Below are 25,217 nucleotides of genomic sequence, written 5' to 3'. Positions count from 1 at the left end.
ACACATCTCAAGTTTGGTATGCAGATGACTCTTCTTGTCAAGGCTCCCTTGATGATGTTGTGGAATGGTGGGAAAAGCTCTCAAAATTAGGTCCAAAATATGGGTACTTTCCTCAAGTTAATAAAACAAAATTAATTTTTAATCATGATAATATTTCCAAACAATTTAAAAGGAAAATATCAGGTATGAAAATTTGTAAGGGTAGCCAATTTCTTGGTGGATATATAGGTTCTGAAGAGGAAAAAAATAAACACATTTCTGAAAAAATTGGTTTATGGACCCAAAACATTGACAATCTGGCAAATATTGCAAAGAAATAACCACAATCTGCCTACACTGTAGTGACTAAATCTTCACAAATGGAATGGACTTTTTTTCAAAGGGTAGTTGAAACTAAATCTGAAACGTATTTACCTATACAACAAGCAATTAGGACATCTTTTTTTCCAAATCTATTTTGTTCAGAAGTAAGCAATGAGGAATGTGAGATTCTACATTTACCAGTAAAAAAGGGAGGAATAGGAATAATAGACCCAACAAAGCAGTCAAATTATATGTTTAAATCATCTCAAGATGGATGCAAAATTCTTACATCTTGTTTAAAAGAGAAAACTAAATTTTGTTTTGATTCACATGAATATGCCCTAAATTTATCGATTAAGTCATGTAAAGAAGTAAAGAAATCCATGGAAGAAGAATTATTCAGTCAGCATTTGGAAACTTTCTCAGAAAAACGGCAGAAAATTATTATGCGCAATGCAGGACCTAGAGCAAAACATGGATGCTGGCTATCATGCTTGCCTCTGAAGAAACTTAATCTGGACATGTCCCCACAAGAATTTAGAGATGCTCTTGCTCTACGTTATGGGAAAACACCAATAAACCTCCCATTAAAATGTGAAGGATGCGGAAACGAGTTCAATACAGAGCATGCTCTAAAATGTCGAAATGGAGGTCTGATAATAAAAAGACACAATGAAGTAAGAGACACAATAGGTAGCATGATGGAACAAGCTTGGGGAAACTGCATTAAAGAGCCCTTGATAGCAGAAGGCAGTCATCTCAACGAACCTGCACTAAAAGCTGATCTAGCTTGTAGAGGCGTATGGGAGACTCAGATGGAGGCATTGTTTGATGTTCGTGTCGTTGACACTGATGCTCCATCTTATGTCTCCATCCTTCATCAACAAGTTATTAAGAAAGCTGAAGATGAAAAAAAACCAAAATATACTAAAGCTTGTGAACAACGACATGCATCGTTTACTCCTCTTGTTACAAGTGTCGATGGAATTTTTGGGAATGAGTTCCAAATGTTTTTAAGGGTTATGGCTGAAAAACTATCAGAGAAGTGGAAAAAACCATACAGTTTAGTAATAAGTTGGATAAGATCAAGAACAATTTGTGCTGTTTTAAGGTCAACCAGTATGTGTTTGAGGAGAACAAGAAAGAAATGGCGGTCAGCGAGAGAATTTGAAGATGGAGCTGGGATTCCAAATTTTTTTGTTTAAAAATTAATTGTTAATTTCTAATTTTACAGTCCTCTACTCTTTTTTGTAAAATTTCTATTGTAATAAAATGAAAAACTGTAAAAAAAAAAGTATTAATAAAACTATTGATTGGTTAAGTAAAGCTGAAATAAACAAAGCAGAATACATTAATGGTAATACAAACAAATAATAACAGCTGAGGTATTTTTAACATTAGGTAAATGGAAAGTTCCCTTTGGAAAGCAATTACGACCTTATAGGGCAATTTATGAAATAATTGATAATTTTGCGCAAGGTTTCTCGTCATGACGAACATTTTAGGTATATGGTTTATGGGGGTGTGACTTGTAGTTTTCTCAAAAGTTCATGGGTACTTTTGGTTTTATATATAGACAAGCTGCTATACCCGTGCTTTGCAACGGGGAGAAAATGTGATCTAGAGAGCTATTGAAGTAGTGCTGATGCGTGTTTTAAAATACAACAACTCTAATCTTTAACAGAGCTGGTTCATCCAAACAATTTGATTCTGTTATGTTCAATGGCATTAAAAAGTTAATAGGTTTACCAATAGGGTGCAGCACTATTATTTTTTTATATTTATGACAACAGCTAATTTGCAACCAAAAGGTAAGTAAGGTAGCCTACTGTTGATAAATCCAATTTAAAGTACTAAAAGTTTAAAAGTATTTCAGAACAAATTTTAATAATGAACTTATAATCATAACATCTTGAAAAATCTAAATAAAAACATAATCACATGTAATGAAGAATGATATGATACAGTAGTTGTACAATTCTTTGCAATGAGAGTAGTTTCAATAATATATTGCCTGTAAACAGTTTAAATATTTCGATTTTTGAAATGTTCTTTTGCTGATGCATCATACTCTAACTTAAGCATGATCCTGATTGCTCGTTTTTGCTGTTTTAATATTTTTTCCAAATTTAACTTTTTTGTTGAACCATACAGCGCTATGCAGAACAATATATGAGAGTGAACATGGGCAAAATAAATAGTTTTTAATGTTTTCAGATCACAGTAATAAGACATTTTAGATAATGCGTGAATTCCTGAATTAATTTTGACCAAAATTTTATGCACATGTTTGTTCCAATTCAGATTTTGATCTACTGTCAGACCCAAAAAATTTATACTTTTTTCGTGTTCAATGTTATGGTTATCATGTATTAGGCCTATTAAAGGTTCTAGTAGTAGTTTACTTTGAGCTGTCTTGAACATTACAAATTTAGTTTTTTGTGGATTTAAAAGTAAATTGTGATTTCTCAAATAGTTTCCAAGGTTTTCCAATTCAATGTAAAAACACACTTCAGTTTCTTCTTGTGGGCAGTTGATAAAACGAGATTTGAATCATCAGCGTAAAGACACAACTTACTATTCAGCTTATAGATCAATGCACTGTTTAACTTCCCTCTTAACTACTTTTCCTTCAACCAAGGGTTCATTTTCCAGCTGAGGTCTTTGTTTTACCTCAACATCTTGGCCAGTTTTTAAAGGGGAAAATTCCTTTGTTCCTCGATCATACTGGTTCTTATAGCCTATTGCCATTTTTTATGATCCCATTTTGCGACAAAACTGTTGGGTACTTCAGGTAAAAGCATGCTTGGATTGATTGGTAGCTGTGATTGTGTTCTCCTATTCATTAGCAGTTGGGCTGGACTATACCCTATGCCTTGCAGTAGGTGTGTTCCTTATCTCCAGAAGTGCCTGATAAAAATCCAACCCATCATCTCGAGATTTTCTCAATAGATTTAAAAAAAAATCTTAACTGCCGATTCGGCTTTCCCATTTGCTTGATGATGATATGGTGGTGATAATACAATCTTGAACTTCTAGTCTTATGCAAAATTATTGAAACCTTGAGCTTTGAGTGGTGTGCCACTGTCTGCAACCCCTACTTCAGGAATCCCATATCTTGCAAACAGCTCGTTGCAGAAGCTAATCAGAGTTTCACTAGCACATCTTGTAGTTTTCTTTACTTCAAAGAAAGATGAATAATAATCACTTATAGGCCTAATCAAATAATGGGCTGAGCCCTCCTGAGCAAAGTCAATGGCAATTTTCTGCCACGGCCTTCATGGAGTTGAATCTTGCAGGAGAGGCTCTCTTTTTTGGTTTGGAGCATATTTGTTACGTATTTTACAGGAGCTTATAGCATTTCTCACATCTTGACTTAAGCACGGCCAGAAGAAAACATCCCTTGCTCTCCTAATGCATGAGTCTGATCCCTGGTGAGATGAATATATTACTTGGATTAAATCTTGTCTTAAACTGTATGGAATTACAATTCACTCTCCTTTGAGAATTATACCCTCCTCAACTGCTAACTCATCACGGAATGGCCAAAATGCTTTCAGATCATCTGATAACTGTTTTTGTGAAAAAGGCCACCCTTTCTGAATAACATCCATTATCTTCACCATTGTAGGGTCTGATGCTGTATTATTTCTGATCTGTGACAGTCTTCTATCCGTAACATTAAGGTATTGGATTGAACCTGTTTTTTCCAGAGCTCTCAAGATATCAAAGGAGAATATCTCTACATTTTTATCTTGATGATGCTTGTTTCCCATCATAGGAGCATGTGACAAAAAAATCTGCTATCAAGCATGCTTTTTCCTGGTTTGGAAATTACATTGAATGTAAACCTTTGCAAGCGAAGAAGCATGCGTTGTAATCGTTTTGGAGCTGATGTCAAAGGCTTCTTAAAAATTGTTTCTAAGGGCTGGTGGTCTGTTTCAACCGTAATGTCAAGTTTTCCAAAAAGTTATTGCTCAAATATTTCCAAAGCATAAACAACCGCCAAGCATTCCTTTTCAATCTGTGCATAAAAAGATTCTGTTTTAGTGTTCTGGATATGTACGCAACTGGCTTACCCCCCTGCAAGAGATAGGCCCCTAAACCAAACTGGCTTGCATTGCATTGTACAGTTACAGGTTTGTCCATATCAAAATACTGCAAAGTTGGAGCTGATGTAACCATTTGGACCTTAACATGGAATGTATCATCATGTAACTTTTCCCACAACCAAACAGAGTCATCTTTCAAGAGTAATCTCAGTGGTGCTGAGATTTCAGTTAACCTAGGCATAAACTTTCCTAGATAATTTACAAAACCTAGAAATCGCTGAAGTTCATTTTTATTCTGAGGAGGATTCATGTTGACAATAGTTTTATATTTTCTCAGGATCTGGTTTAAGGCCATCAGAACTGATTATTATGGCCCATGTATTTGATTTCTCTCATGCCAATCATGCATTTCTTTAAATTGAATTTAATATTTTTTTCGTGAGCTCTTTGCAGAAGTGCCTTCAAATTATTGTTAAGATCTCTCAGAGCTTCTTCCTCCGAGTCTCCGCTTCCAAACACAACAACATCATCAGCTATTACAATTATGCCTTCAAGACCTTCAAATTGATCATTAACACGTCACTGGAATTCCTCTAGAGCCGAACATATACCGAACGGCAATCTCAACCACCGATATCTCCCATAAGGCGTCCAGAATGTTGTTAGTTTACTTGCTTCATCTGTAAGCTGAACATGCCAAAAACCGTCCTTCAGATCAATTTTGCTGAATATCTTAGCTTTCTTTAGCTGATGTACAACTTCTTCAATAGTAGGTGCCTGGTAGTGTGAGCGTTTGATCGCTTTATTCAGTTGATGTGGATCAATGCAAATGCGGAGCTTATTTGGCTTTTTAACCACTACCATTGCGCTGATCCAATCAGTGGGTTCTGTTTCCTTTTTAATAACTCCAAGGTCTTCCAATCGCTTGATTTCTGCCTTTATTTCTTCCTTTAGTACTACAGGAAATCTCCTGGGTGGGACTACTACAGGTTGCACAGATCTATCTAGCTCGAAATCATACAGTCCATCAAAACATCCTAGGCCTTTTCCGATATCTGGATATGTACACAGCATTTCATTGGGATTTTGATCTGATACACCATCTCATCAAATGAAATAAGTCCCAGCTTTATACAATCTTGGACACCTAGTAACGGATTATGGGGAGTTTCAATTACCTCAAAGGTCAGCCTGTGTCTCCGGTTCTTCCACCAGACATGAATTTGAATTTTCCCAAGCGAATTTTGAGACTCACCTCCATAAAACGTTAGTCTAGTGTTGCTTTCTCTTAGTTTGGGACTCCCAACTAATCCCTGCAAAGTACCAATCCCAATAACATTGCATGACGCAACACTATCTAGGCCTATTTGACATTTCAGTTGCTTGTTTTGCCCCTTAACACACATAGGAAGGTTAACATATAACCGCTTTTTAGGGAAATCGTCATCAACATTGTAAACATCATCATCACCACTATCAAAACTTGGTTGATCGTTACATCCGGGAGTTGTCCTAAAATGCCTTACTTTACGATTGTTATGCTTGCATACTTTGGAAAAGTGATTTTTCTTTTGACACTTATTGCAAACTTTTCCGAATGCTGGACAGTTTTTTGCACTCCAAACATGATTAGTTCCACTTTTTGCACTCCAAACATGATTAGTTCCACAGTATTTACAAAGCTGAATGTTATTATTGCACACTTTAAAGCTTGTTTCACACTTCTCATCTATAGGACTTTCATGGTATCTCATTTGGGATGCAAAAGTCTATTATGTTTTACTCCAGCCACCAAACGATCACAGATTAATCTCTCTTCTAATTCATTTTTTTGTAAATTTACCAAGGAGTTAAAATCACACTTCCCTGCTAGCACATGTAATCGGTTGATAAAATCTTTGCATGTTTCACCTGCTTCTTGTATAGCACTGTTGAATACAAATCTATCATAAGTTACATTTCTTGCATTTTTGAAATAGTCATCCAATCTAGATATGACTTCTTCAACATCTGATGGCTCATTACACAGTTTATTTATTAATTTTACAGCTTTTCCACCAATAACTGTAAGAAATAATGTAAGCTGTGTCTTACGATTAGTCAGATTCATACTTTTTGAGCTGCATGCTTGTGCTAAGGTGATGTAGTTCTCCCACTGACATTTAAAAAGCTCCCAATTTTCTGCTGATGATTGCTTATCCGTGAAGTCAAATTTATCTGGCACTGGTATATTATTCATTTCTCTTAATTCAAAAACCTGACACCATGCTGATAAATCCAATTTAAAGTATTACAAATTTAAAAGTATTTCAGAACACATAATCATAACATCTTGAAAAATCAAAATAAAAACATAATCACATGTAATGAAGAATCATATGACTTTAAATTAAATTCTAACACCATTGCCAACACCTACCATAAAAAAAAGTACTTTACACTACCCTAAGGTGTATCAATGCTCGTTTGAAAATATGCAGCCGTTCAAAAATTAACCAGGGTGAAGGAGGGGGACTATTATGGGACACCCGGTATATAAAAATATGCAGAGCCCTCCCACTACCTATGAACACCAGCCGCTACTGTATCTTTCACTGACCTCAGTCCTGTGGTTACCAGAGTGGTCAGTTACTGCAACCACCAGATCTGTGTACGACAAGTTTTAACACATTCACCACGACAATAGTACAACATTTTTCATTCATATGGACCAGCGACGCATATGCAAAGGCTAGTCACATTAAAATAGACTGCGGTCACATAAACATCACATATCCGTACCGGTACATCAGCCATTAAATTTGAAAATTAGATTTTTTCAAAAAATGTATCATTTATATATATATATATATAGCCTACATATTATATATAGGCTATATGATTATATAATACCTAAATTTGTTCATCAAAATATTATTTTCCTTAAATAATTAATTGATAAATACATAATACAGGCAGGTATGGACCTATTTTTTGAGAAGTATAAAAATAGTGTAAACATATCCTAAATACATTATTATATATACATACATTTTATTATTATTTTCAGCTATAAAATCTATATTTATATAATTTATTTTTGTAAAAAAATACAACCGACTTCAAATGCTCTAAAAAGAATGAAATAATTTCAATAAAGTAAACTTTGGTATTAGTCAAGCTCACGTATTTTAAGTCGGCGCGGCTCTATGATGATTTTTGATACAAAATTTAAAGAGGATGTCCACATTGCAGGTGACTATCTATAACTAAAGGTGATTATAATCTTATAGTGGTATTAATGAGTATCTTTAAAAAGATTATAATGTATTTACATATTTCTAACTTGGAAAAGTAACGTTTCAATTTTAAACTAGCTTCTTTCCCCTATCATAATATCAAAATAAATAATTTTCCTATTCATATAGAACATTTGTGTGTGTTATTTTCATATGCAATCATTCTGAAGTAAACATAAAATACAAGAAAATACTTCCTTTGTCTGATATATATAAACAAAACAGTTCAGTATGTTTTTTTATATATTTATGTTATCCAGCGACAATTTATTGATTTTCAAAATACACTCTCAATATCTTTTATTTTATTCATATTTTTGCAGTTAGACTTGAAATACGTGAGCTTGACTAATACAAAAGTTTACTAATGTAATGGACAACTCATTGTTTTTTTTTGGAAAATCCAAAAATGTTAATTTTTAATACCCATTGATTATATAACCTGTACAGGTGACTCAAGCAGTTTAAAAATAATGATTGTTCTGTGGAACTTTTGATTGTTTCAAACAGTTTTGCTTATCAAAAAACTTCAAGTAATTAATATATAACAAATTATACAGTCACTAAAAATCATAAAATAATTTATTTTTGTAAAAAAATACAACCGACTTCAAATGCTCTAAAAAGAATGAAATAACATTATAAAACGAAATACACTAAGGTCCCAAGCCTTTTGGAACAATAAGAAAGTTATTCCTCAACCACCAGCACTAAAAAATCTCTTAAAAGTAGAAAATTGGTTGTTATCACGTACAGTATATTACGTTTGAAAAATACGTATATGATTGGTTCAGCTAAAAGTGGTGTAAGGGGTAGGTGGTTTTGTTTGCTCAAGATGTAGTCGAAATTGCAAATCAGCTCCCCATTTCCGAAGCAGGCATAATATTATTGACAGTGAAGAATATTAATAAACATTCCACATCTTCAAATGCATGTTTAGTAATTAAAATATTTAACACTTTTAAGATGATTGACGATTATGCAATCTCACACCTCTTTTGTCGTTTAAGGAATAATTGTATCTAATTTATATTTGGACCTCTTTTACGAATGCTTTGGTTTTCACAATACACCTTAAATTGTCAATATCATACAGCTATTCACTATGTTTTTATAAGTCAGAACATTCAATACTCAAAACAGAATCATACACAAATCAGGTCAAACGTTGAAATACCTTTTTTAGTCCGGTGGCTTAGTGGAATTACCGTTACATGGCGGATAAAAGCATCAAATTTGGTATGAAGGTACCTTAGGGTATACTAATAAATTTTAGCCTAGGAGCCCTTTTGAAATTTTACATATTTCCATACACGGCCCCAAAATCCAAAATGGCCGACAAATACGACAAAAAATTCCTTTTAAACAATCCTTTCCACTGTTAACTCTAAATTATAACTTTAATACAACCAAGACTATACAAAACAAACCAAAGATACACTAAATTATATGTAAGAAATCTTAGGTGTGTGTGGGTGCACGTGTGTGTGAGTATTTTATTATGTAACAAAACATGTACTGTACTGGACATTGCGCAAAAAAGGTAAATGAAAACCAATTGACTTTAAATTTGGTGTGGACTTTGTTAGTATCATACGTCAACATTTAGATCGATTTGCATCTATTTTTATCCATATATTTTTAAATTTATACTTGAATTATTTTTATATTCCATATTTATTTTTTATATTTTAAATATATTTTCCGAAATTCCTGTAGGTCCCTTTATTGTTCTTCCAATTTCCAATGTAATTCTTGTATAATAAAGTTTTGTTTTGAAAACACATTTTACTAAATGACATTTTTATTTTGGTATTTACTTAATCATACGTTTACGATCACACATCACATATCACACATCGGTCCCATTTAACATCCATGTTAAGTTATTCTGAAAAAAATCTAGTAATTTTGTCTATGATAAACACGACACCCTTGACATGGAAATTTACTTTGATTATGAAGGATTTTTGCAGTCATATTTTTTCAATTGTATACCTATTGGTTAGTATTACATTTTGGAATCTGATTAAGAAAAAGCTTGATATTTGATCGTATTATTTAATACCAGCTATGTATGTCTGTCTGTAATATATATCTTAAAATCCAGCGGAAGGATTTTAAATAAATTTTGTAACTATGGACATATAGTCCTGAAAACGTGATTGGTGACACCCACTACCTCAGGAAAATTTTTATTTTGCTACACAACTCATTTGTCACTACTCACATATGTGTATATAACAAGCCATCCACAGTATACAAGTAAATTACAAAATACAGTAAGAAGGGAGAAAATATCGGTTGTAACTATTGAGCAAATATTACACTGAATATTACTCGATATAGTGGAAATAGTTCCGATCAAAAACTGATTATTTTAATTAGCCCTCACCCACCAAAACTTAATCCCTGAAGTACCGAGGCATTCTGAGTAAACTAATTACATCTGGGGTTTTTTTAATTGGCATAAAACTATTACCGTAGGTATGCTAAATCCCAATGAAAAGAACAGACCGAATCTAAATTTCTTTAGAAGAAGTATCGAAAAAACATAGAACTGTTGTCACAAGTCACTCTAAAACCAATATCATTTTGTTTGTATCATTTTGTATATGCTGTCTTTAGTGAGAGTAAAAGTCTAACAACGGGTTTCAATGACTATAGGGGAGAAACATTCTGTGCGAGTACCATTTAAACTTAACTAATACTCTTTGGTTTGTAACAAAAAGGTTTTTTTTTCAAATTATACAATGTTTGTTTAAAAATATTGTTTTTTTTTTACTATTGCACCCAATTAACTACAACCAAGCAAGGCTTGGTCAACTGGACTTTGCTTACTTATTTAACATAAAAACATTTTAATGCCGTAATAATTATAAATATACACTGTCTTGTGTCTAGGGAAAATTCGAAAAATAATGCTAAAGCTCATTTTTGGTAAAAAAGCACAATAACATAATTTTAACTTTTTTAAGCTAAATGAAGTTTGCATTAACACCAAAACATTTAATTTATTTAATAACACTGTAACACTGCACAATGTTAATAACTAAAAATCTATGCATTTAACAGTCTGGGGTTTTTAAAGACTAGTAAAAGAAAACTAATAAAACCAAGATAAAATCATTGCTTTCCATGAAAACAACCAATATATAGGTGGTCCCGTTACCACTATGATAAATTTTACGAAGTGTTAGCATGTTATAGCTAACTTCGGAAGTCCAAAACAAGCAACAAATTATGTTATGTTAAAATATAACATGTTTACTTTCTTGAACCGTTTTTGGTCTATCTATCTGTGTGTGTTTTTTACTAAATACATCGCATTTAACAACCTATATAATATGTGTATTCTTATGACTGTTAAATATTAAGCTTGAAAAAACAAACGACCGCTGTGTTAAAATGGTACAAAGTAGAAACGTGATATTCCATAAAGAGGTCTTATTAAATGTAATACATGTGCCAAGTTTGAAGTTTATATATTTAAAGGGTGTTGAGATATAACGGTTTGAGATAGGAAACATGATATGTTAAAATTTTTGGCTCTTTGGGTTCTTGAATGACCTGGTAAAATTTGTCATAGTTAATTATTTTTTTAATGGAATGCAATTTTCTCAATACAAACAAGCAGTGAATACAGATTGCAATCACACCATCTCTGATGGGTTGTACCGATTCGTTAACATTAATAAGATAAAAACTGCTATGTTACATGAATTATTTAATATACTTTTTTCCACAATGTCATATGAAATAGAATAAAGAATATTGTATATACAAATCAACAATATTAGCTGAAAATGGTAGTAAACACATCAGTATACCGCAAAACATAACACATAGCATCAACAAACTGCAACAATACAACGCAACATCAACTGCGTCTCAAAAAATGAAAACAGCTGTTTACAGTTATGACGTTTAATGCGTATGTGGTACAAATATTGATCAATACGGTTCAACTATTTAATCAACATCAACATCACAATAATCTAGTGCATTTTTGTTATTTGTAATAGTAGTCTCTCATAAATATATATTCCCACGTGATTTTTGAACGTATTTGTCGGTCATTTTGGATTTTGGTGCCGTGTATGGAAATTGTTAGAAATCAAAAGGGCTCCTAGGCTAAAATTGATAAGTATACCCTAAGGTACCTTCATGCCAAATTTGGTGCTTTTATCCGCCACGTAACGGTATTCGTAAACTAAAGCCCTAAGCCACCGGACTATTTATAGTAACCAAAACAAAATGCATTTTTTCAATGTAACTTATTTAGGCTCCATGGTAAGAAATAGTTTATTAATCAATATGAAGCAACTGTTTCATGAAGAAACTGTCTGTAGCTTCATTTAAATGGTTTTAACTAACAGCTGTAGGAATGTTATTATTATTTATTGCCTTCTCTGCAAAAAAATAAACAAAATAAATGTTGAATATTTGAGGTTTCCAGCATTTTTCACCATACAAATATTTTTCTTAAACATAATGCTACATATGGTACCAAATAGAAATTCTCCCGGTTATTTTGGTGGTGGAACCACACTGATCGGTAAAAGAATCACAGAGAAATTGGTGAACAAACATAAAAAAAACAAACATCGCCACAGACAAATTGAGAACCTCCTCCTTTTGTTGGTAGTGGGGAAGTCGGTTAAAAAGAGGAACTATGTATGTATATATGTATATATAGCCTATGTATGTACATTATGGACTACGAAACTGCTCAACAGATTGTAATGAAACTTTCAGGCATTATTTTCCTGTAGATGTGCAGAATCCCTTTAAAAATTAAAATAGGCTCAAAAATAAGCACACAAAAATTAATTTGAAATTTCAACAAATTAACATGGGCTTTATGTGTTACCATGCTGGTGACGAAATAACAATGCAACATAAACAGAATATCAAAACAAATCAAAGAAATTCCAATCACATGTATACTTATAAAATGTGTATTGTATTAAATGCACTGAAAACCACGTTGGCGTGTGTGACTGTGTACATTAATAATTTTTTGTATGTGGTATTTTCACCAGCTGTAAAGCAATCATCATCAATATATATATAACATCAAATATAACATCAAAATTATAACATAAAAAATGTAGTTCTCAGTGGTGGTGAGTCTGATTTTGCACTGATTGTGTGTTGTGTGTTATGTCCGATTATTATATACTTACTTTTTGTTAGATGAAATTTTTATAATTTTACTGTATTTGTTTATTATTTAAACTTGAGTGACTTGAATGTAGTGTGCCATTCTGAAATGCCTCTAAGGCGAACATTAACTGGCCGGGTAGAAAGAAGAAAGCGTAACCGTCTCTATAATATGAGAGTTAATCAACAAGAAGTAGTTATTATACAGAATTTGATAGATAGTTTTAAATGTGCGTTAAGATAAGTGCGTCAGGAGTTTTGTGGCTTAGACATTAGACTTCTTAACTTAAAATGCAGCTTTTGCTATGGGAAACTCTTCCGGTCCGAAGCCACACAATTTGATACGACGGCATTCACATTATGTTGCCTCATAGGAAAAATTGTTTTACGGCCCTTGATAATGCTTTTTTCAAGACACTTTCAAAAGAAATCCCCATTTCATGTTTTATTTACAGCGTGGGGTGAAAATAGAGAAGTCTGTACTAGTGATGTGTCAAAACCGAATCTCAAATCTCAAAACCATCAAAACTCAGGAAAAGTTTCGGTTTCGAGATTCGATCACCAAGTTTCGAGATTCAAAAGTTTTGAAATTGAAGATTTTGACAGTTTTATTTTTGAAACTGCTGACGTTTTTTTGTGCTATTGTAATGGTTTTTAACACTGTTTCCAAACAAGCTGGTGCAACAGAGCAAACCATTAACAGTAATGAAACAAGTAAATTTGATTCTGAACTTCAAAAGGTATCTTAAATACTATAACTTGTACAACTCAGTTTCACATCAATATTTACTAAACACAAAGAAATATTGACCACTAAATGTTCTAATTAATCTAATATTCATGTTTATGTTGGTGTTAGAAGTTTAATTAATTTTTTTTGTTGGTTGTTTATGAACAATTATGTTGTATTGGGTTTTAAGATTATCAGTCATATTCACATATTTATGTTATGTCACGGTCAGGAGTCTATCTCTTTCAGTTTTGATTGCATACAACATTTTATGATTATGTGTATTTTTTGTAACCTTGACCTTTGTAACCAGCTAAGTAAAAAAGTTTCGCGTTTAGGTTTCGAGATTTGAGATTCGGGATTCGATTTTTTAAAGTTTCGGTTTTGGTTTTGAGATTCGGAATTTCTGGTTTTGACCATCACTAGTCTGTACATTACATATTTTTGGTAGAGTTTTCGCTAATGGCTAACCTCTAGTATAATTTAAAAGCAGATGTTTACTTTCAAATAATCACAATATTCTGTATTAGGTAGCTTGAAATAGTGCCACAATGTTTACACAGAGTGCCGCTAAGAAAACTATTTTACTTTTGAATAAGTCCAAATCTATTAAATCCCAATCACAGCACACCTTAGGTGCACTCAACAACGTTTAAATTCTTCAATGTTAATATGTAACAATAAAAACCTTTATCAAAGTATTATAAACAATAAAAGGGATGGCAATGCCTTAATATTTGTATCTTTTGTTCTATACCCACACAATCTAACATAAATTATTAAGTGAATAATAATCGTGCTTGCTATCTCAGGTATTCAAATGCCTCTAAATTTCCCATTAACCCACCACATTACTGTCATTAAGAGAAGGAACTCCAATAATACTAATGCTAAACTTAAATCCACCAAAGCTGTGCGTTACCAGACTTGACGTTTAAAAAAATGACACCAAAATTGATTGAAGCAAAACTTATCAGTGGTAAGTTTAAAGGATAAATAGTCTGAAGCAAAACTTATCAGTGGTAAGTTTAAAGGATAAATAGTCTTAATCCCAAGAATACAGATGCTTTCATCCGAATTACACTCTGAATTTAAACAACTACAATCTCCATTGTGTCTTGCTTTCACAATCACCATTATAAGGGCACTAGGGCAATCCCTGACTATCGTCGGTTTAATTTAGAAAATACATGCTTTTCATATGGATAGCTGTAGGCTATTTTGCGTGCTCTCGTGGTGGTAGGTACGCCTAGAAACTTATATATTTATACACCTAATGAAAAAACAAAAACCATTGTTGATCTACTGGCAATTAAGTAAAATATTCTATTTTAATTTTTAGTATACACTTTTATTATTCATCGTAAAGAACAAATTACAATTTAAAATAATAGTTGTTAAGCTATATAAAACATCATAATAAAATTGTCTAGTATATTTTTTTCTTTTTATTGTTTCAGTGATACTTGGGTTTTGGTAAATAAATAAGACGATGCAAATGGGTTAAATGCATTTTTAAGTGGAAATTGGGAGGGTTTAGTGGTATTATTATTATTTGATTTTAATTTTTTACTATTTAGATTTAAGTAATATACCTACTGTATTGACAAAATGTTCTGTTATTTTATGATGTAATGGCGCTTGTTGCAGGATATGTATCAGCCTCAATACACTAGACCCTCTGGGAGAGGGCGGGGTCTACCACCAGATTTGATGTTCCTTGATAACCATGCTGACTTTCTAGGAAGACCAAGAAAACAATATGTGTAAGTTTGTTATACGTCTAAGTTACTGTAGTGTAATTCGTTATAGGAAATCAAGTGTAAACGGAGCAGACGAATGTTAGTGCAAGCGTTGACGTCACCTTTCCATTCCATTTGCTGAAGAAACTGATTTTTCAAAAACAATATCGGGGGTATGGAATTTGTTGTATCGAGGGAGAGATGCAGACAATTCGTTAAGTAGGCCTAGAGGTTAAATTCGTTATGCAGAGTTTCTGACAATGATAAATTCGTTGTTATTGAGGTGTCTTATTTTAGCCGGGATCATGACAAATTTGTTAAATCAAGATTGTTGATATGGTTTGTTCATTATGTAGAGGTAAAATGTACATTGTGTCTTATGGAGAGTTCTAGGGGATTTAAAAAAAATTGTTATATCAAGGAATTTGTTATATCGAGGTTCATTATATCAAGGTTAGACTGTATATGATGTGTCTGTGAACACGATAACTTGAGTATTTTTTGTCCAATTTTGATGAAATTTGGTTTAAATGGTGCAAGACAGAATAAACTTGAATGAGTTCGGGAACCAGCATGATCGGACCATGGGAATGGGTTTTTTGGGGTAAAAATGGGGTTTTCTCATTTTCATCCTCAACACACAACATTTTCCAATTCCAGACCTTTTTAAATAGCTTAAAAAAAACAACCCTATATAAAAGTGTTTTTGTACGGTTATTGGCTACACAGAAAATTCAAAAAAATTTTCAATTCCCATGAATGCGTTTTTCTTATGGAGAATATTGTAAAATGTTGTAGTTTGCTTGTTAATGGATATATTTTGATTAAACGTTGTCAAATTTGTTTATCTTAAACTAAGCTATTAATATTTTACAAATACCCCCCGCTGCAGCAAACCTGCAGACTAAGCGAATTCCCATTTGCCTGATTGGATTTACACTAAAATGTCTCCTTAAAAATATCACATTGATTCCTTAATTAAATATAATTTCTGTACTTTAACGAGTACTAATGTTTGCTGCGACAGGGAGGGTAAAAGTGTTTTTTTTATGTTAATAGTTTAGTAAGAAATAAATGCATTTTCTAAATTTGATCAAAATATGTTCATAAACATGCAAACTAGCCTACAACAGTTTACTTATTCTCCATAAGAATAAATTAAATGATACATTTTAAAGCATTGCTTCATTACTCAATAGTAAAGGAGAAATGTAAATGAATACTGTGTAGTGAGTATACATTTTGTATGTTATTTTAAAAGAGAATAAGTAAACAGCTGTGTCTTATGGTATCGTTTGATAAAATTTGACAAATTGATTTCTTTCATACTAAGCAATTACTGTAACATATCACTAAAAATACAGTGAAATGAAGTGAAAATCCCATCTGGAAAAGTAAAGTAAGTATACCTGATCATAATATAATTATATTCATCTAATTATGTTAATACCTTTTGTCTGCATTGGTTTTACTGAAATTATAATAGGCCTATTGAAATAAATATGGAAATAATATCAAGACAAGATTTCCAACAAATCTGGGGCTTAGTTCCCAGTGATAAACTTAAACTAGGAACAGTTTTATATTTTTTGGTTATACTAACCATTTGGTAATAACTTACTTTATCTTTGGGAAATCCCCAAGTAAGAGATAATTCTCATGGAATTTGAGCATGATTAAGCAAACTTTAAACTTGTCAAGTTTTGTACTGTTTCTTGTCCGTTGCAAATCTTTCTCTTTATCTATCTTGTATCAGTGCAATACATTAAACTCTGAACTACAGTAGCACCTGTATAACCAATTGGAGGAAGCTTGTTTAGTTGTATTTTGAGTGAATATGGACTGGTAAGATAAATTATACTTCCCACTTCATCAGATCTTTTAGTTTAAATATTAAATTTGTACTATAAAACCATTTTGCTTCATTTATTAAAATTAGGTAATTGATGGGAATTTTCACTGTTCAGTCAATAGTTTTAAAAACCCAACTGCTGGCAGGTAGGCCTAGGTACAAAACCTATTTAGTCAATCATTACTTAACTACTATTATGAAGTATATTTTTAAAGGCACAACAGAGATTAATAAAGAATGATCACAGTATTATTTAAAGTTTTAAAGAGAGGGATTGCACTAGTGAATGACCCCCCCCCCCCTCTCTACAAGCATGTTTGGTTGTATTTGTGACGGATGGTTCATTTGGTGATGGTACTTTAATTATTAACCCTCCGAGCGTCACTTGTCGAAAAATCGACTCACGACACACTTTGTGTAGTGTCACTTGTCGATTTTTCGACACACGAACATCGTTTACGGCGAAGGCTCTATGACTGACTGAATCGGATTGAACTGGATCGAGTTAGGTATCGTTCTTTTTGTTAGATTCAGAGCTTTCTCCGGAGGTCTGTCTCTAAGCCCTATTCATTTTAGTTCCGAAAATATTGTAGCAGACAGCTGACGTGCGTATTTGTAAACAGCTAGGTTAACCTCGGACCGATGACTGATGTGTTTTATTACGTTTATCATTGTTTTAGTGTTAAAAATCAAAAGTATACGTGGTGCATTATAAGAGATTTAAGTGATTTTGAAGGGCTGGTTGATGATCCTGAAGAAGTAGGTAGTGATATTGATGTAAATTATCAGCCAGATTCCTAGCTATGGTTAGGCTATGCATTCTTAGCTAAACGCTATGTACTGAAATTGTTTTTTGCCCATAACTTATTTATTTGCAAATCTACTTCCTTATATTATTATATATTTGTAATCCTCACAAAATTTAGAACAAAGTGGCTATTTTCAAATATTTATAGGCCTATAATTTATACAATTTCATTGAGCGCGAACTTATTTTTTTTTTTAAATTTTCCAAAATATTTTTTTTTTTACCTAAAAATTTTTTTGAAACAAATGTTCCTTATGTTTTATGTATAATATTGAAGCCCATGATTTTCCAAACAAAATGGTATATAGAACAGTAGAATTAACATTGTTTTAAGCTTCTCAGATCCGTTTTAATATAACCTTGCAAATGCGCCAAAAATAGGCGGACATTAAGGCCTAAACTATGGACACTCGGAGGGTTAATGGAAACTGTAATTTAATTTTCGCAACACTACTGTGAAATTACCTGTTTTCGTTACATGTTTCGCCTGCGAAAATTCATCATTACATTGTTTACTACGGCAAAAGAATGTTTATGCTGCAAAAGTAATGTTTACTATCTTTTTGGATTTTACCGACGTAAACAAACAAAAAGATTTGTTATTGTTTTGTCAACTGTTTTAATTTTCATCAAGCAAAACTGTAAAACCAAAGTAAATGTTAACTGTTTGTTTGATATTGATGTTATAACCTGAAAAATACTATTAGTTTTGTAGTGTTCAAGAAAACAATTAGTCCATGTAGTGTAGCGAAAAGTAATGTTCAAAACACGAGTGAAAGAGGGTCTATACATATTCTCGACCATTTGAAGTGCTTGATAAAACTCGCACTTTAAAAATGGTCTCAAATTTGTAATGACTCACTTTCTACTCTTGTTATGAAATATACTAATATGCAATTCACAGTAAACATTTTTAGGTACGGTTCTGTAGCCTACTGATTTTATAATAAAAATTCTAACCAACAATTATTTATTAAGCAGTTGGTCATATACTGTATTACAATTTTCGGTATCACCAGTGAATGACCATTTTGTTCAATAACTAGATATGGATCAGTTTTAGCGAATTTCCCAATGGGGAAGTAGCTAGTAGGCTTACCGTAGGTGGCAAGGTAGACCTAGACACGAGACCAATATAAATTTCATTTTAATTACACTAAAGGCCCAAAACACTATTCGCTCTATTAAAAAAAAAATATATAATATAATAAAATTCCCTTATTTGCTATATGTGCAGCTCATTTCTAAACTATTAATCATTAATCTACAACTAACAACTAAACAACTAAACAACTTTGGTTCGAATATATACTGCACTATATTTTTACCTCTAATTATTATTGGCACTTATACAGTATGTTTATTGTATTGTGTGGTATCCTAAAAATAATATCCATGAAAATGGCTTCCTCAGGGCTAATGATATTTGATTTTAAATAGATCAGCCCAATCAAAGAGTGAAAAAAAAAACATTTCACACAATCCCACTAGCCTACTTAAATATACTGCTTACCTTAATCTACTTAAGTAACTAATTTTTGTTTGTTTGCAGGAAACGTGATCCAATCACCAACAACTTCAAACTTCACGTCAGCTCAATACCAGCAAATTGGACATGGGTATGTATATTTATATTTTACCTATATTAATATCACCTATATTTATACTATTTGCCATGTTTTAGCAAATTTCCTCCATAGCTGAGAAACTATAGATGCAATTGAGGCTGTAGGTAGGTGCTATAGATAGGTGCTAAAAATTATATATTGAAATACCTAATTGGGTACGAACGGTATTACAAACAACTAGAGAACCCGTGCAGCTCAATGAGCCGCATAGTACAGTATGAAACATAACGCAGAGGAAAACTTTATGCTTAAATTAGAGTAATTTTAGTTACATCTTAAGTACATCTTAAGTGAGTTGTTTAAACACTTGTTAGAAACTAATTTTAAATATCTCTGTTTGCACGTCGTCAAGGTTCACCTACATTATTTCTGTTAATTTTTAATTGATAACTTCTAATGAATGCTAAACGATCTGCCTCAATTCGAGTTAACATGTTGCAACAAAGTTTTTCCAGCATTGAGAATTGAAGAATACTGTTGCCTTACTGATATAGACCTACCTGTGTTTAGTAATTTGCGTTTTTTTCTCAATTTATTGAAGTAGAGCAAGTACCTAAAACAAAAATTTACAATAAAAACAAAAGGTCCGCCAAGATTCAGTATAATCTTACTACTTGAACTTATCATAGTCAAGGCATTATTATAGTTTCTACTAAATGTTTTGAAATATCTCGATCTGTCAGTGTCAGAAGTAAACATTTCTTGCAAGCATTTATTTGATCTGACATTAGGCGAGTTTACTTTACCACCGGGACAACACTATGTGCTTCGTATATTTTTTCACTTCCAAAGTGAGTTGCATAGCAGAACCATCGATGTATATCAGAACTGTCAAATATTATTCATCTCACCAAGTGAATGTGTATCTGGGTCTTTTAGACCAGGCCTCTCTATTTCTACTCTCCTCATTAAGATATCTTATTATTAATTGTCTCCTACTCCCGTTTTCAATATTTCTTCTTTGAACTTGAGACATTTTCTGTTCTTCCTACAAAACTGATTAACTTTTTAACTTGGTCTTAACCCAAAACCAACTAAATATTACAAACATTATTATTAACTCCCAAAAAGCTAATGAATGAGTTTCTTTTTATAAACAGCTGTTTTTGTTTTTAAATTTGTTCTGTGTATTTCTTATGGAAAAAACTCGACCTTTGAGAGGGTCTCACGCCCTTTAGAGTAAGAATTTCAAAATTCTAAAACCTTATTGCAAAACTACACATTGAGACGAATCTTTTGACACCTTAAACGTTGGAAATGGTCCACAAATAAGGGAGGAGTTGCGTTAACAAAAAACGGCTTCACGTATTATATATATAGATAGATAGATAGATATTGCATGGGGAAAACATGTTTTTAGTTAATAACTAAAAAACAAAAAGAGATAAAGATAAAGTTTGAATTTGAAAGTATTTTATTCATAATATATTTATCAGTGTGAAGCAATCTATTTAACCAAGCTAGTAGTAACATGTTCCTAAAAAAATCTTTTTTATTACTTTCCCTGTAACAGTAGACCTGAGTACTCTGTTATTGAAATAGGGAATACATCTGACATGTAGCCTAACTTGTTCAGGTGGTGGAGTGATCAGTGAACAAGCTGAGAATGTAAAATGGGTGAAAAACCTACTACTACTGTAAAAATCTTTGAATTTTGTTCCAAAATGCCTTAAGTAACGTACTGAATTTCAACAAAATAATGTCTGCGGGTTAGTCAACTCTCTAGGAACCAATCGAATTGTTCACATGCAAATGCACACTTTGAACCAACGTCGCCAAAACGTGACCCTTGTAGTTTTTCACTAAAACCGCTACGTTTCCAGCGCACTTTATCACGATCAGCCGAACGCTTGCTTTTCTGAGGCCAGTTCTGAGGTGAAGCCTGCTTTGTGTATTGTGTATACAATGCACGCGGAAGGAAAGTTTGTTATTGGAGTGAGCAGATTATGAAAATAGAGTTTTTAAAAAGCCTGCTTGGGATTGCTTATATCTGCAGATTTATTGTAATGAATAAATATTTTTAATTTTACATCGAGTTTTCTTTTGGCAAAATCGCATCCCTTACTACATAGGGACCGCACTGGAGTAGTAGACTCATTCAACTAATGCCGCATCTAGCACTGTCATGTTTACGGTTTCATATTTAATAACACGTTGTCTAACGTCCTCATGTGTAGGCCTACAGGGTGTTAGCCTATTACTAAGGAATTTACCTAATCTTAAGGGGACACAAAAACAAATTTCTTATAAAATGTGGGCTAATGTTTCTCATGATTGTAATGTTACAATCACATTGTTTTACTTAAGGGCTTTTGTTTTCATTTTTTAACCAAGGGCCGGTTGTGCCTGTAGCTTCTATGTTCGTTTTTACGCCTAAGTAAACAGAACGGTGCCATTTGCGGCTCTGTACCTGACAAGTACACTTTGCTCTGTGCCTTGACATTTTTTAAATTATTGAATCTCCCTCCGCATGAGAGATAAGGTCAGTGATACGTTTTTGACCAGAAGCATTGCTAGAAGAAGACTGAAGGTTTTGGCCCTAATGTAATGACTGAGGGAAAGTACGGAAATTGTTTAGGGAGTGCTAAATATATATATAAAGACAGTCAAGACAAAATGCTATTTAACAAGGGTCAATTTCATATGGACAAGTCAACAAGAATAATAGTAGACATGTGTTAAACAGAGAACATAAATAAAATAAAACACAACATTTGTCAATTAATATTAACCATTGGTTATATTACATAGTCTCTCCCGCCTTACATATAAAACTTAGAAAACGTAGAGTCATCAGGTTGAAGTTCTAAAATTTGACTAAAATTAACTTTATTTTTCTAGAGTTTATTAACTAGTTGAATTGGCACATATCTTGAATGTATCATTGTATCTTCCACGCATGCTACCACTCAAGTAAATGTTTCCCAAAAAGAAAACTTCTCGACACCAACATTTTTGCCTTGCTTTTGTACTCTCACAAATTTCTTTTTATAGTTTCTCCACTTTTATCTGCTTGTCGTGTCAAAGGTTCCTAAGGGGAATGATCTGGTCCTCCAGTTAAATAGAGGGGTCATATATCCAGTAAATTTTGAGTGCTTGGTGTAAGCTTCCTATCACTTCATGTGGCGATAGCAGGATTTAGCTTTGAAGGGACCAATCTCTATTCATTAGTAGTTTATAATTCTTGAACTTCACAGATTCTATTTGAGACGTATTGCTTTAACGTTCTAGCATCTGATTTAATCTAAAGTAAAACTGCCATACTGTAGAATGCGACAAAAATGTTCTTTTAAAATATTTGTATCAATATCTTGTTCAATGCTATGAGCTAGCCTGCATCCAAGTACAGCTGCCTGTAATTCTAATGGTGGAATTGTGTTAGGTTTCAGAGGTGCTGCTTTAGCTTGTGATACAATTAGCATTCTTTTATACAAGTCTTCAAAGTTGATGGAAGTATGCAACTGCAGCATAAGCTTCTTCACTGGCATTGACAAAGATGTGAAGTTTATCCCACAAACATTTATTTTAAATGTTTTTAGCTGCTGACACTGAAATCAGAATCATTTCGGCAATCATCTTTCATCTCTGATCTGCTTTCCTGAAAACCCTACATCTCTCATTTTCATGATTCTCTGAACAAAATACAGAACTTGTGAAAACCACTTTCATGTAATTTGTCTTCCTCACCATTCGGTCTTCTGGCGACTAATGTCTGCAGCCGTTAAATTTCTTGCAGTAAAAAAAATAGCACTGACCTCATCCTGCATGTGGTGGGAGATTCAACCAAAAAAAATAATAAAATAAGACACATAAAAGTATACTTCTCAGCTACCTGCAAATGGTGCTGTTCTGTTCGCCAACATGATAAGAGGTGAAGAGTCATGTTGGGGTGTAAACACGAAGTAAGAAGCTATACGCACAAACGGCCCGTGCTTAAAAAACGACCCTCATATTTCTTTTATATCTGGTTGACTTCCACACTAGGTGGGTTCTTATGTTTTTCTAGCTTCAGTTGGGTTTATGTACTATTCTTGTCACTTAATTCCTAATTTCTCATCTGAGGACTGAAGTTTGAGACAAAGTCGAGAACTTAGTCAAGAACTTAAAGGGAATGAGAGCTGCAAAACCCTTTTGGCCTGTGGTACAAACATAATTTTTCACCACACTATTCTACCCCATTTTATAACTAAAAATCGTAATATTTCAGCTATTTCTTATTTGATCTTTTGAACTTGGTATTGTTTGGTAGTTACATAAAAGTGTACTAGACATTGTTTCATAAAATTAGCTGTTTTTTAGTTATTTTAAGTTAAAAAAATTAAAATGGTCGCCATTTTGACTTTCTAAGTTGAATCAAGATGATTTTTTTTATAACATGGTATCTTTACCTCATATACAATACCAAGTTTCATAAAGATAGGTTGTAATAATCCACAGATAAAAATGCTAAATGTAAAAAAATTCAAAATGGCAGATATCTGGTTAACGAAGCAATTTTGAAAAAAAAAATGATATTCATGATTTTCTCTCTATTTTGACCAAAGAAATCTCACTATGTAAATTATCTCCTCATCTTTTTTGAACACCCTACAGATACATTAAATGTTTTAAATATGTAAGCGAACAGCTGAATTTCGGCCCTAGGGCCGCAAAAACCTGCTCGGTCCCCAAATGAAGATGACAGCTGCCATGGACAGCAATACGTAACTTTCAGCCTCCGATTAACATTTGTAAAATGGCTAAAACATCGTAGTGTGGTAAAACATTGTTTTAGAGAATTTTCCATCATATAGGGTATATAGGTTATTATGGTAGGTCTTATGGTAAGACCTAGACCCGGGACCGATTTACTTTTTAGTTTTGAGGTCCCCAGAGGCCAAAAACGCCATCCGTTCAAATTCATATATATATATATAGGCCTATTAAATTATAGTAGTAAATAAAGTACAACTAAGCACCCTTAATATTATATTTTTAGTAGAAGTTACATGTTTCGGACATGAGTCCATTTTCAAACTTCCAATAACATTAAAAACTTAACTTTTGTTTACATTGTTTGTTTATACAAAATTAACTGCACTGATTGTAAACACTTCTACATTGGTCAGACAGGATGGTCTTTTAAATTTAGATTCAAAGAGCACATTCAAGCTCTTAAGAGTAACAACAAAACATCCATGAAATCAAACTTTGCTGAGCACCTTTTATCAACTAACTACAGTACACAAATTTGAAAAACAAAATGAAAATTCTAAAAGTTTTAAACAAAGGAAATTAAATGGATTCAACTGAAGAATTATTTCATATACGAAGAAAATCTATAAAATCCAAATTATATTTTAAATAGCCAAATTCCTTCAAGAACTCAATCTTTGACCAAAATTTAGAATTAAATAATCAGTAACAAAAAAGTTTTCCTAATCCTGTCTAATTCTATGAATCATCCGTAATCTAAATTATCTACCGGTATTATATTATTAAAGTGATACAATAAAATTTTATGTAAACGGTTAAGGCCATTTACCAAATAAAAATATAGGCATATGGCATATCAAAATGAAGCTTAGAGTGTGTAGATTTGCCGAAAAGTATTGATATGGACGAACTCCCTTAGGGCTCTGCCCCACAGGCTGATTTTCAAAGGGCTACGCCTTGCAT

At 32.7% G+C, this 25,217-nt stretch overlaps 1 protein-coding gene across 8 annotated transcripts in view; it reads left to right on the top strand.

Moving 5' to 3' along the window:
* The window catches only part of LOC128987459 (uncharacterized), an 84,499-nt gene that overhangs the window by 9,231 nt on the left and 50,051 nt on the right, over positions 1-25,217 (top strand). For all 8 annotated transcript variants that reach the window (XM_054408355.1, XM_054408346.1, XM_054408339.1 and 5 more), the window contains exons 2-3: positions 15,180-15,295; positions 19,484-19,550. In XM_054408355.1, coding sequence (XP_054264330.1) covers positions 15,183-15,295; positions 19,484-19,550 — 180 coding nt within the window. In that variant the 5' untranslated portion in view covers positions 15,180-15,182. The remainder of the gene's footprint in view (positions 1-15,179; positions 15,296-19,483; positions 19,551-25,217) is intronic.

This window comes from Macrosteles quadrilineatus, unplaced genomic scaffold (genome assembly GCF_028750875.1).
Source record: "Macrosteles quadrilineatus isolate MER2022 unplaced genomic scaffold, UCM_ALF_1.0 Scaffold_1__1_contigs__length_201487025, whole genome shotgun sequence".
Classification (NCBI taxonomy): Eukaryota; Metazoa; Arthropoda; class Insecta; order Hemiptera; family Cicadellidae; genus Macrosteles; species Macrosteles quadrilineatus.
The sequence above is the reverse complement of the archived record's forward strand: the minus strand, read 5'-3'. Positions and strand labels throughout refer to the sequence as shown.